The sequence below is a fragment of the Anastrepha obliqua genome, chromosome 5 (assembly GCF_027943255.1).
Source record: "Anastrepha obliqua isolate idAnaObli1 chromosome 5, idAnaObli1_1.0, whole genome shotgun sequence".
Lineage (NCBI taxonomy): Eukaryota > Metazoa > Arthropoda > Insecta > Diptera > Tephritidae > Anastrepha > Anastrepha obliqua.
Window position 1 is genome coordinate 12,632,508 of NC_072896.1, and position 12,176 is coordinate 12,644,683.

Below are 12,176 nucleotides of genomic sequence, written 5' to 3' on the forward strand. Positions count from 1 at the left end.
AAAAAGAATTAATACATTTTTTATCAAAAGTTCCCACTTTTTAACCAGAATTTTTAGAAAATTTTCGAGTATGCAGCTTAATAGCCCATTAAATTTTGGTGATATGAAGTGCAACGTACAAGTGACACAAAAATTAATTTTGATGACAGCCTAATGCGTTTTCTTCATCTAACGAATGCTTGACTTTTATTGCTATGCCCTGTGACCACCGTAGCCGAATGGATTGGTGCGTGACTACCATTCGGAGGTTCATAAGCTCAAAACCACGGACACGAAATGCAAAATGATAGAACTTTGTTTTTTCTAGTCGCGGTCTCCCCTAGACAGACAATGGCAAACCTCTGAGTGTATTTCTGCCATGAAAAAGCTATTCACCGGGGAAACCGGTTTAGGATGCCAAAATTTTGGTGTTTTTCGAGAATTTTTTGAACAAGGAAGGAATAATCAGAAATTGTTTAAGTTTAGAGGATATTTTATTTATATTTTTAGGTACACTTTTAAAAAATGTTTGAAGCTATTTCCGCGAGAGATTGTTGGGTTTAGAGCGTGGACGTGTTTTTTCCCCTCTACCGCGCAGCTGACTATTTTTTTTTATTCTACTAAATGTCAACAATACATGAAACAAATTTCAGCCGGTATAAAATGAGTTGGTAGAAATTTTTTCCCACAATCACACCGACCGCGGGTGCGCCAGCTGACGTTCACTTTCGTTATTCATGAAAGCTAAGTCACAAGTATAGTCAAGAATTTAACAATATAAAAACGCAGTCCGAAATCGACGCCTGGCTCCCGGACTGTCACTCCAGCAGCACTCTTCTTACATTTATTGTGATGTTTTTGCTGCTACAACAACATCAACCTGTTCAAAAACAATTGGCGGAAATTGTTCAGAACTTTTCACTTATCCTAATATTAAAAAATAAACATTTTTAATTTTCGTGTGAATTATATTACTTAAATCTATAATTTCGGTATAAAGTCTAACTATAATAATTAGGCTTGATTCTTATATGCAGTACAGCTAAAATATCCGTGAAAATTCAGAGAACACTCATTTGTCATAATTACTTGTGTACGTGAATAAAATTTTTCATATAAATTTTTTTTTTTTCAAAATTCCTAATAGTAGTTATTAGCATTAGAAATATTTATCTTAATTCTAAATACTTAATAAACTTAAATTAAATTGCTTTTTAGAAAATCAAATTTATATGGCTAATGTTTCAAGTCTTTCGCCCAGCCCTTCAAAAATCTATATCCCAGCCACTTGTCTCATCCGGTGGTTCAAAGTCATTCTCCACACCAGTTGTTCCGAAATATTGCAAATCAATGTTACTTGTAATGGGCCGCTTTATAGGCGAGGGCAGTTGCTTGTACTTTAATTTATTCCAATCGAGGTTTTCAAACCAACTACAAAGAAATTATGTTTTTATTTTCCACTTATATTTTTTGTTTGCCTCTTCTTTGCTGTTCACCCAACTCACCTATGCCTTTTAATATCCAAAATTCCGCGCCGCTGATAACCCAAACGCTCTGCCGGCAATTGCTTGCACAAATGCTTGATTAGCCCCTGCGCCGAGCGAGGGATTTTCGATGGCATCTGTATAACATCGATGCCACCCAATATCTGTTGGTAGATTTTTATTTGATTTTGCCCGCGAAACGGTGTTTTGCCCACTAGCAGCTCGAATATAAGGATACCTAACGCCCAGTAGTCGACTGCGCGATCATGACCGCGATCCAAAATGATCTCCGGCGCCACATATTCGGGTGTGCCAGCAAAGGTATTGGTCTTCTGATTCGGTGGTATGTGTTTGGCGAAGCCGAAATCCACCTGGAGAAAGAGCAGTGAAAGTTTTTAAAGCTTCATAAGTTACATTCAAAAATTTAATGTCGTGAGATAAAATACAGATTCCAAATATTATCTAAAACACTCACCAATTTACAGTAACCGTCTGTTGTCAGCATTAAATTCTCTGGCTTCAAATCTCTATAGATAATATTATGCGAATGTAGAAAATCGAAAGCTTCCACTACACAACCAGCTATGAATTTGGCAGTGCGCTCATCGAAAAAGCGTCGCTGTGACATAACCGTCCATATGTCGCCACCCATGCAAGCTTCCATTAGGAAGTAAACGAATTTTTCATTGCGGAAAGTCTTATACAACCTTAAAGGGGAAAGCGTGAAAGCTCAAATGTTTGTAGTAAAATATGTATATAGGCTTTTCACAATACTTACTCAATAATGAATGGCGAGCTGCGGCACTTCATCATCACGTGCTTCTCACTATAGACATGCTCCACCTGATCCTGTTTGATTACATCAATTTTCTTGATAATTTTCAGCGCGAATGTTTTATCTTTGAAGGAAACTAAATCAACACAACCGAAAGCTCCAGCACCCAATGTAGCGACCTTTTTCAAATCAGTTAACTGTATATCGGCGTATTCGTTATCAAATTCGGATTGCTGCCTGCTTTGTTTGCGTTCGGCAGATTTACGCTCCTCGGGTTTCTCGCGCAGTTGTGGTATGGTGCCAAGGTAGCTGATGAAAGCTCTGTTGGGGGAAGAATGAAATTTTTTCTTAGACGGTTTTTGCATTCACCGAGAGTGAAGAAGAACAATTCTATCGCGAATAATGGCTAAGCGAGACAGCTTTCAGAGCTCTCAAAGCTTTTTGCATTATGATAAAGTTTTTTTTTCTAATTCATAGCAAATATTTGTATGTGTTATTTTAGATTAAAAGCCAAGCAATTTCCTGTTTATTCTACTTTGGGTGAAAGCTCACCGGATTTGGAAAGTGATTTGCTTTTTTATTATGAGCCTTAGGGATATCTTTCCGAGCATGCAAGAGTGGAAAGAAGGGAGAGTCGACACGGATATAGGTATCTCTGATTTCACTGACGGATCCAAGAAGGAATCTGAAGGGGGAGCGGGGGTTTTCTCTAAGTCAGCCAGCATTTCGGTCTTCTTTAAACTGCCGGAAACGAGCAGCGTTTTTCAAGCAGAGGTCTTCGCGATCCTGCAGGCCTGCAAAATGCTTCGGGATGGAGACTTTAATATTTTTTCCGATAGCCAAGCTGCGATCAAGGCCCTTTCGTTGCCGTATTGCAACTCTCTTTTGGTGAACTCCTGAACTTAAACATCTCGAACGAGCAGGAAACATCTATCTTATCTGGGTTCCTGGGCACAGGAATGTAGAGATAAATGAAATTGCCGACGAGCTTCCAAGGAAGGGGTAGATAGAACCGGTTTCAGCTGCGCCCCTCGCAGACATCGGTGTCCCTTTGTCCGTTGTTAAAGGGAAATTACACAATTTCTTTCTAAAAAAGCGGAAGACAGATGGAGGTCTGTCTCATCGTGTGCTATTTGGGAAACACTATGGCCCAAAAACGATAGAAACAGAACGCTTAAGGTGATGGGAATCCACCGCCATTCAATTTCCAAACTCATTGCGGTGTTCACTGGTCACTGGGTGATCGGTACTCATGCGGAGAAGCTTGGAGTTCCGTACAACCCCTATTGCAGAAGTTGTGGAGATCCTACAGAGAAAGAGACTGTTGAACACCTTAGCATGCCCTTTGGGGATGACTTGAAGAAATTCTCCAGCCTAGATCCCTTTTCTCTCCTCCACTACATCAACAGCACTGTATGGCTGTAGAAGGCTTTCACTTCCCAAAAATTTTTTTTTGCACAGGTAGTGGTCCAAATTATGGTATCAAAACGGCACGTAAGTGCTACTTGAAGTGTGCCTGGGGTACTCTTGCCATTTTACCTACCTACCTATCTATGCTCAACCTCTTATTCGTGGTGTGCGTCTTGATGTTGTTCCACAAATACAGAGACCTACAATTTTAAGCCGACTCCGAAGGGCAAATGGTTTATATGAGGAGCTTTTTCATGGCAGAAATTTACCCGCTGGTTTGTCATTGCCTGTCGAGGGGCAACCGCAATTATAAAAAAAATTATTTTCTATTATTTCATGTTCATGCACGGAGACTTGAATTTATGCACTCCCGAATTGTAGGTAGGTACCAACCAATTCGGCTACTGCGGCAACGACTTTGTGCGAAAGCTCAAGTGAAAGCATGAGTTCATAGTGCCCTTGTTTTTTATGTTAGTTCACATGACTTCAAGATGAGAAAACGCGGAGCCGTTTTTCGGTTTGAATTACGTTGGCTGAGTTTGGAAAACCTTACAAAGGTCCAAGCTTTGTTAAAATTTTAATAGCCTAAGATATCTGTATCAAATTTGCAATTGCTTAAAAATCAGTGATATTATTTTTAGAGTTTTAGTTGAGTTTATAGATTTGTTTTAAGTTCAGAAATAAGGCAAATTTAGTAAACCCTAAGATAGTCCAGATTGCCGATGAATTGGCAGTGGTTACCCCACAGCGAGGAGGGCCAATAATCAGAATCAGTTCTACAGGAATCATGAATTGGATCAGCGATTATCTATGCAATTTACATAAAGAGCGATGGCCCAGTCTAGAACACTGCAGAACTGAAAAGTGCTGTGGGACAATCCCCAACAAAAAAAACTGTCGAACTTTCTTCTAAAACTTGGTAGGAAAGACATTCAATTGATAGTCAGTATTATTACAAGGCAACACGCTTGGGATGAGCATATGACCGCCATTGCAATCATTGAGGACCTGATTTGCCTGTCTTGCTTGGACTAGGTGGATAGGACTGAGCATTTTTTTTGTGCGTATCCTGCCTTCGTTAGAGCAAGGCTACGAATTTTGAGTTCCGATGCCGCGAGATTCTGTAATATTCATTCTCTCAAACTGGATGATATTTTTAGATCTGCCAAAAAGTATGGAATATTCTCATAAGACTAGCCATCTCTGTCCTGTCCCTATTATATGTGTCTTTTTCGCTGTTACTTCTCTCCTTTCTTCCTTGACTATCTACTGTTTTACTTTCTAGAGCTTTGAATACAGGCTTTTTAGCCTGAATGTTAGGCTGTAAGGTGACAGCTTACACTGATGATGTTGTTATTGCTGCCTCTGGTAAATTTGTATTTACACACATTAAGAGAACTAATACAAGTGTGGTCTAGGCAAAACACATCTCATATTCTTCACCAGGAAACACAGAATCCCTCAGTTAAGTCCAATTATGCTGAAGAGGGAAGGTCTTGTGATTTCGGAACACCCCAAATACTTGGGACTAAATATAGATAGGAAATTGAATTGGAAGTCAAACATCTTCGAAAGAGTTAGGAAAGCAAACCTAGCTTTTTATGCCTCTAAGAGAACGTTAGGTAAGACATGAGGAATTAAATATTAGGTTGCTCATTGGCTTTACACTGCTCTCGTCAGACCCATTCGTCTATATGGAAATGTTGTCTGGTGGTGTGCTACGCAGAAAAAACCTATTCTAATTTATTGAATAAGGTGCAGAGATCAGCGGAATTAGCAATACGTGGCGTCATGAAAACCACGCCATCCATGGCTTTGGATATCATACTACATCTGCCACCCCTAGATCTCTTCTGCAAAAACTAAGCGGCCTGTTCCGGCTCAGAGCGAGCTCACAATGGAAGACTGTCACACATAGACATTCAACCATCTTAGACTCCTATATGGATATACCCAGTGATTGTGACGATCACCCTCCCATTCTCTGCTTCGAAAGGAATTTCCTAATGAAAATCCCTATTAGACTGGAATGGCTTGAGGAGATCCAAGACCTAACACGCCCATTAAGATCTACACGGACGGATCTAAAATGAACGCCGGTCTAGGATCAGGGTTGTATTGCGTAGGGCTTTCTGTCAGAGAATCCTTTAAACTACCAGATCGCTGTAGTGTTTTTCAAGCGGAAGCCTTAAAATGGTTAGAGATATGGTAAACAGAAAATCATCAACAGATATTTGTATTCTATCAGACAGCCAAGCTGCCCTACGGGCCCTGGATGCATTCCAAACAACATTAAAGTGTGTCCTACGTTGTCGCCAATCTCTAAATGAGATGGCCAAGCAATATCGTATTATCTTATGCTGGGTTCCAGGCCACAGAGATATACCAGGGACTTGTAGGGCTGACGAACTTGCAAGAGAAGGTATCCGTATGCCAAACATAGGTAATTGCATGGGGGTACCTCTCTCAACTTGTAAGCTTCTTATTAAGGATGCACTAATCAGTTCTGCAAATCAAAGATGGATTAGCGTTAACTCCTGTGAAATTGCTAGGCAGACATGGCCAAGACTAAGTCTACGTCTGTCCAAGAGTATTATAAAATTGAGTAGACTACAAATTAAAACCTTAGTAGGGGTCCTCACAGGCCATTGTCACACAGACTTCTGTCGTGGCTGCAGAAATGAGGAGGAGCTGAAAGCAATTCAACACCTTTTTTTTCATGTGCCCAGCTTTAGCCAGAGGCAAGAACCGATATTGAAGATCCTGCTTCTTAACGAATATAGATAAGCTATACACTTTAGGTATCAACAACCTTTTATGCTTTCTCAAAAGCTCAGAATGGTTGAATATGGAGAGGGAAATATAGCCCAGCCCCTGCGGCCCACAACGGACCCATTTCATTGTGTAAGTAACATCGTTGTCTCTATATGCGATGCGGCTGCCAAACCTAACCTAACCTAGCCTGAATGTTCTAGGGGTTACCAAATCTATCGGTGCTTCTTGGCACGCCTTTTGCTAGTTTCAAATTTCAGTCCGGATGAGTACACATACATATAAACAAATGAAATCTCAGTTAAGAATATGACAAAAGCTCACTTACTCTCTATCCAATTTGAGCACTTCGGTGCCGGGCGCATCCGCATACACACTCGCTTGTCGTCGGTCCGCATTGAGTAGCGCTTGCTCACCAAAATAGTCTCCACGCTTGCGTCGATCCACCACACGTTCCACATTCTGCTCATTCTTCTTCTTAATGGTTACCGTACCGCCGCGTATAATGAAAAACTCATTACCCACTTCACCTTCGCGCACGATGCACGCCTTGGGCTCATAATATTTCTAAATAGAAGGGGGATAAAAAAAAGTTACCGTAAATCTTTTAAAGTTAATATATTTCTCACATACCCGCTGTAGCAGATCCACCACCTTGTTCAACACCTCATCAGACAGATCGTTAAGGAACGGCGCTGCGCGCAAGAAAGTCAAGTTCTCATCTCGTTCCTTCGACTCGGATAACACCATAATTTGACGGAATGTTTCGCGTGTGATTTTCCAAACACGCGCATTTGTTGTTGCTACAGAAAAGATTATACCACTGCTATACTACACGCAATTCTATTTTCGCCCAACTCACCTCTAACCGATGCTAAGCGATTGGCATTGTAGAGTATGGCCAATTCACCGAATAGCGTCGTTGGCCCAAAGCTACCCACCACTTTGCCACCTTTGATCACATCAAAATATCCTGTTTCGGAGACGTAAATTTCCGAACCCTCATCATTTTCATGTATGATGAAAGAGTCCTTGCTGTAGAATGTTGGCGCCATTGCATCGATTACCATCTCCTTACGCTCCTTGTCCATATAGTTATTCAGGAAGTCATTGCGTTCGATAGCCTTGCGTATGAGATTGCGTGTTCTGCATGCCAAGTGCGGGATAAGCCGGAGTGCGTATAAAAATACGAGTATTTGTTAAATGCGCGTGCATGAGAAGATGATGAGAAGAGAAAAAAAAGATGTGTTAGTGGATGCTGGTTGCGTATATGTAGCAATAAATTTTCACGAAATTCGCTTACTCATTGTCCTTTTCAATGAACTCGATATGAACATCCTTCTTGGCGGGTAAATTGGGACGCGTGAATATGAGCCCACCCTCGATGCGATGCGCTTGGGGTGGGTCGCTTTTATCGCTATCCTTCAGCGTGGGCGATTGATCCTTTTTTGTAAAAAGTTAATAAATATATTTTGAATGGGTTGTTAAAATAAATGTGAGTAGTAAAAATTGAGATAACATGTCGGGATAAATGAGCACTAAACTGGAGGTCGAGTGAAATATTGGAATTGAGCTGTAAGCAGACGAGTTTAATTGAAGGAAGTGAGCATCGATATAACTGACAGCAGCGCGACCATTGCAAAAGTAAAAAGAAAAAAAAAAAAAAATGTTGAGCTAACTTGCAAATACTTCTGAGGCTGTTGTGATTGTATTTTGATATTAATTAATTTTCTAAACAAAAGTTATCGGAATTAAAAAAATATGGGTTAGATGCTTCGCTATTTGCAGCCGTTATCCGTAGTCAAGAACATTGGTGCTCACTCAAAAACTGCGGCAGGAATGGCGCATTATTTCTTGAGGCACCAAAAACCCCATTTTCTTTATTTAGTTATCAACAGAAGAACAAAATTAGCCTTTTTGTAAAAAATTTGGGTAACGAAATTTAAACTTTAGTACTAAAGAAAAGTATTTGCTAGCAGTGCGCAACTAGAACTACGTAATAAATACACGCTAACTACTTCAAGAAAGAAAATTTTAGACTTTTGCGGCATATCTCTTTGTTGTTGTATAAAAATTCCAGCTTATAGGTAGTTTACCTCGATTAGTACACCTGAATCACGACCCAGCTCACTATTGGCAGTTATCGTTGAGTTCTCGCTAAGGTTTAGCATCTCACTAAGGGTGTAAAATTGGCATTCAAAGCTAAGCTACAGATGAGAATAATAAATGAAAGAAATAATTGTTTGTAATCTAAAAAGTGGATTTTTTTGTTTTATTTAATGTTATTTTATGCTATGCAATCTTGTATTTTGCTAAGTTATTTTATGTTATGGTATATTGTGTTATGTTATGCTATTGTGTGTAATATGTTGTACCATAATATGATATGTTTTGTTATGTTATGCCATGTTATATTTTTTTTGTTATGTTTCAATAGGTTACGATATGTTGTGTTATGCTACGTTATGCTACGTTATGTTTTGTTATTTTTTATTATTTTGTGATATGTTATGTTATGCCACGTTATGTTTTATTATATGCTATGTTCTTTTATGTTACATTCTTTTTTAATATGTTATGATATTTTGTGCTGTGCTATGTTTTGTTATGTTATGTTTTTATTATTATCTTCTTGTGGTTTACTATATTTTATTATGTTTTGTTATGCTATGTCATGTTCTTGTTGTTGTTTTTTCTGTGATGGAATTCAAACGTAATAGTGTGATTGCGTTATATTTGGCTGGAAAATCACAACCAGCCATTGTTCGGGAGCTCAGTCACCTCAAAGTGAATAAAGTGATACTGGTAGCATTGCAAAATGCTATGGAGGTGGACCAAAAAAAACCGCAACAACGCCAGAAGTGATTCGGAAAGTGAAGGCTCGACTTGAATGAAATCCACGTCGAAGTGGAATAAAAATGGCCAAAGAACTGAAAACATCGCAAGACAGCATTCGACGCGTATTGAAAAATTAGCTCAAGGTAAAGGCTTACAAGTTAGAAAAAGCACACTATCTTTCATCCCCAGCAAAAAAAGTTCGGTGCGAAAGAGCAAAGGAGTTGTTGTGCGTGCACGAGCGTGGCGAATTTCCTAGCATTGTGTTATCTGATCAAAAAAATTTCTGAATTGAGCAGTTCATAAACACTCAAAACGATCGTGTTTACTTGACCGAACGCTTATACGAGAATTTGAGCCTACGTATGGCCACTCCAAACAATTTCCCATCGCAAGTAATGGTTTGGGCCGCAGTGACCGCTGATGGACGCTCTTCAACCGTTTTTTCGAGCCTGGTGTCAAAGTGAATGCGATTTATTATCGAGAAAATGTTTTAGAAGCTGCTTTAGAGCCGTGGACACCAAATATTTCGGTCATAGACCATGGACCGTCTCATAAAGCTCGTGTGAACCAAGAATGGTTAAAAAATCATGTTCCACACTTCATTTCGTCCACACAAGGGCTTTCGAATTCGCCAGATGCAAAAACTAATTTCATACAAAAAAGTTATGGTGCTTTGAATAGGTAACACTTCATATCGTTCCCCCTGTATATCCGGGTCGTTCCGGTAACGTAGAACCGACTGTCATGGGAACGTACGCTATGTCATGTTATATCGCACCCTAAATACAAAAGGGTCACAACTCAAAATTTTCCACACTCGAGCTTGACTTGTTTACAGTAGCACAGAAAACAAACTATGTGATATATCACGCTGAAATTTGCCATGTAAGCTTATAACAGTCCTACCAAAAAACAAAAAATTTATTTTTGCCATATGTCATCCGCGGACCGTTTTATTGATAACGTGTCGTTCATATTTGAGCAGAAGTACATTTTGAGTTGTGACCCTTTTGTATTTAGGGTGCGATATATATATTGTATATTCTGGTATGTTTTGTTATGCTTTTGTTATATTTTCTGTTGTTCGACTATATTTTATTATGCTTATTATGATATGTTGTGTTATGATGCATTATGCCTTGTTATTTTATGTTTTATTATGTAATATTGTGTAGTTTTATGCTTTGTTGTGATATGTTTTTGTTATGTTTTCTTATGTTTTACTATATATTATTTGGTTGTAAAATGTTGTATTGTGCTATGTTATGTAATATTATGTAGTTTTGGTTATGTTTTTATTATATTTTATTATACTTTTTATGATATGTTGAGTTATGCTACGTCATGTTTTCTTGTCTATGTTACGTTTTGTTGTATTATGTTATGTTAAATTATGTTAATTTTTTCTGTTCTTCTGAAATGTTGCATTATGTTTTGTTTGTTGTGTTGTGTGATGTATTATTATGTAGTTTTATGCTTTGTTATGTTATGTTTTAATATATTTTATGTTACGTTTTTTTTAATATTTTTTTCTTACGTTTTACCATGTTTTATTATGCTGTGAAATGTTGTGTTATGCTGCGGTATGTCTTGCTATGTTATGTTGTGTTATGCAATATAAAGTTTTGTTATGTTATATTTTTATTATATTTTATTATGTTTTACTCTATTTTAGTATGCTGTGTTACGTTGTGTCATGCTACGTTATGTTGTGTTATGTTATATTATGTAGTTTTATGCGTTGCAGTGTTTTCGCAATATTTTCTTATGTTTTGCTATATTTTATTATGCTTTTTATGATATGTTGAGTTATGCTGCGTTATGTCTTCTTGTCCATGTTACGTTTTGTTGCGTTATGTTATGTTCAATTATGTTAATTTTTTCTGTTCTTCTGATATGTTACGTTATGTTTTGTTTGTTTTGTTCTGTGATGTAATATTATGTAGTTTTATGCTTTGTTATGCTATGTTTTAATATATTTTATGTTATGTTATTTTTTTATACATTTTTTCTTATGTTTTTTGAATGTTTTCTTTGTTTTTCTTAAGGTTGACCATATGTTATTATGCTGTGAAATGTTGTGATATGCTGTCTTCATATGTTATGTTGTGTTAGGGTAAGGCTTTCTCAAGTGGGCATCAAAATTACCAAAGTGAATATTTTGCGATGAAATTCAGCCAGGACTGAGTTCTATCATCCAGAAGCACACTCAGAAAATTTTGTTGTAAAATTATAAATAGTTTTTTTTTTATTAACTATCGAAGTTTTTTGCAGCGCTTGAATAATTATCACATTTCTCGTAAAGTAAGTATCCGATTACAACGATTTTTCAACTGCAGACTGATAAAGGATGATATTTTCTAAAAACGTTATTTTTGTTCCGAAACTTGATGTTTTGTTTTTGTAAAAAAATTTTTTTAATAAACAATTAAAAATTTAACTCATTTCTGCGCCTCTGGGATGAAAATTTTTTAAGGATATTTACGTAATAAACATCTGTGCATTTATGTATGAAAAAAAATGCGTGCAATTCGAAAAGGATTAATTATAATTAATTTTTTTGTGCCAGAATGCGCGCTTCGACTTACGCGGACGCGCACGAACACACAAACGGCGACTCGCGGGCGGCTTGCGAAAAACCGTTTTTCGGACACGTCTCAACGCGATATGCTTCCGTAAGATCAATTTTGCCGACATTTCCATTACTGGTGTTTACTTGTTTTTAAAGATTGGCCATATAAATAATTTACGTATAACAGAATTTGCGCTTTGACTCTCGCGGAAATGCGTAATGATAATTAAATCAAATGTATTCAAAGGAATGTATAAGCTGTCATGCAAGGTTTGATATATACTTCTTTATTACTAACGTTTATGTTTACATATCAGATCTATACCTACATTGTAAGTTCAGTCAG

The 12,176-nt window shown here is 37.8% G+C and overlaps 1 protein-coding gene across 1 annotated transcript in view; it reads right to left on the minus strand.

Moving 5' to 3' along the window:
* Positions 1-968: 968 nt before the first annotated feature.
* The window catches only part of LOC129247443 (cGMP-dependent protein kinase 1), a gene marked incomplete at its 5' end in the record, with an annotated part of 42,563 nt that continues 31,355 nt past the window's right edge, over positions 969-12,176 (minus strand). The window contains 8 exons of the mRNA XM_054886572.1: positions 969-1,410; positions 1,485-1,834; positions 1,939-2,170; positions 2,242-2,559; positions 6,749-6,987; positions 7,054-7,223; positions 7,283-7,566; positions 7,724-7,863. Of these exons, the coding sequence (XP_054742547.1) occupies positions 1,245-1,410; positions 1,485-1,834; positions 1,939-2,170; positions 2,242-2,559; positions 6,749-6,987; positions 7,054-7,223; positions 7,283-7,566; positions 7,724-7,863 (1,899 nt within the window). The remainder of the gene's footprint in view (positions 1,411-1,484; positions 1,835-1,938; positions 2,171-2,241; positions 2,560-6,748; positions 6,988-7,053; positions 7,224-7,282; positions 7,567-7,723; positions 7,864-12,176) is intronic.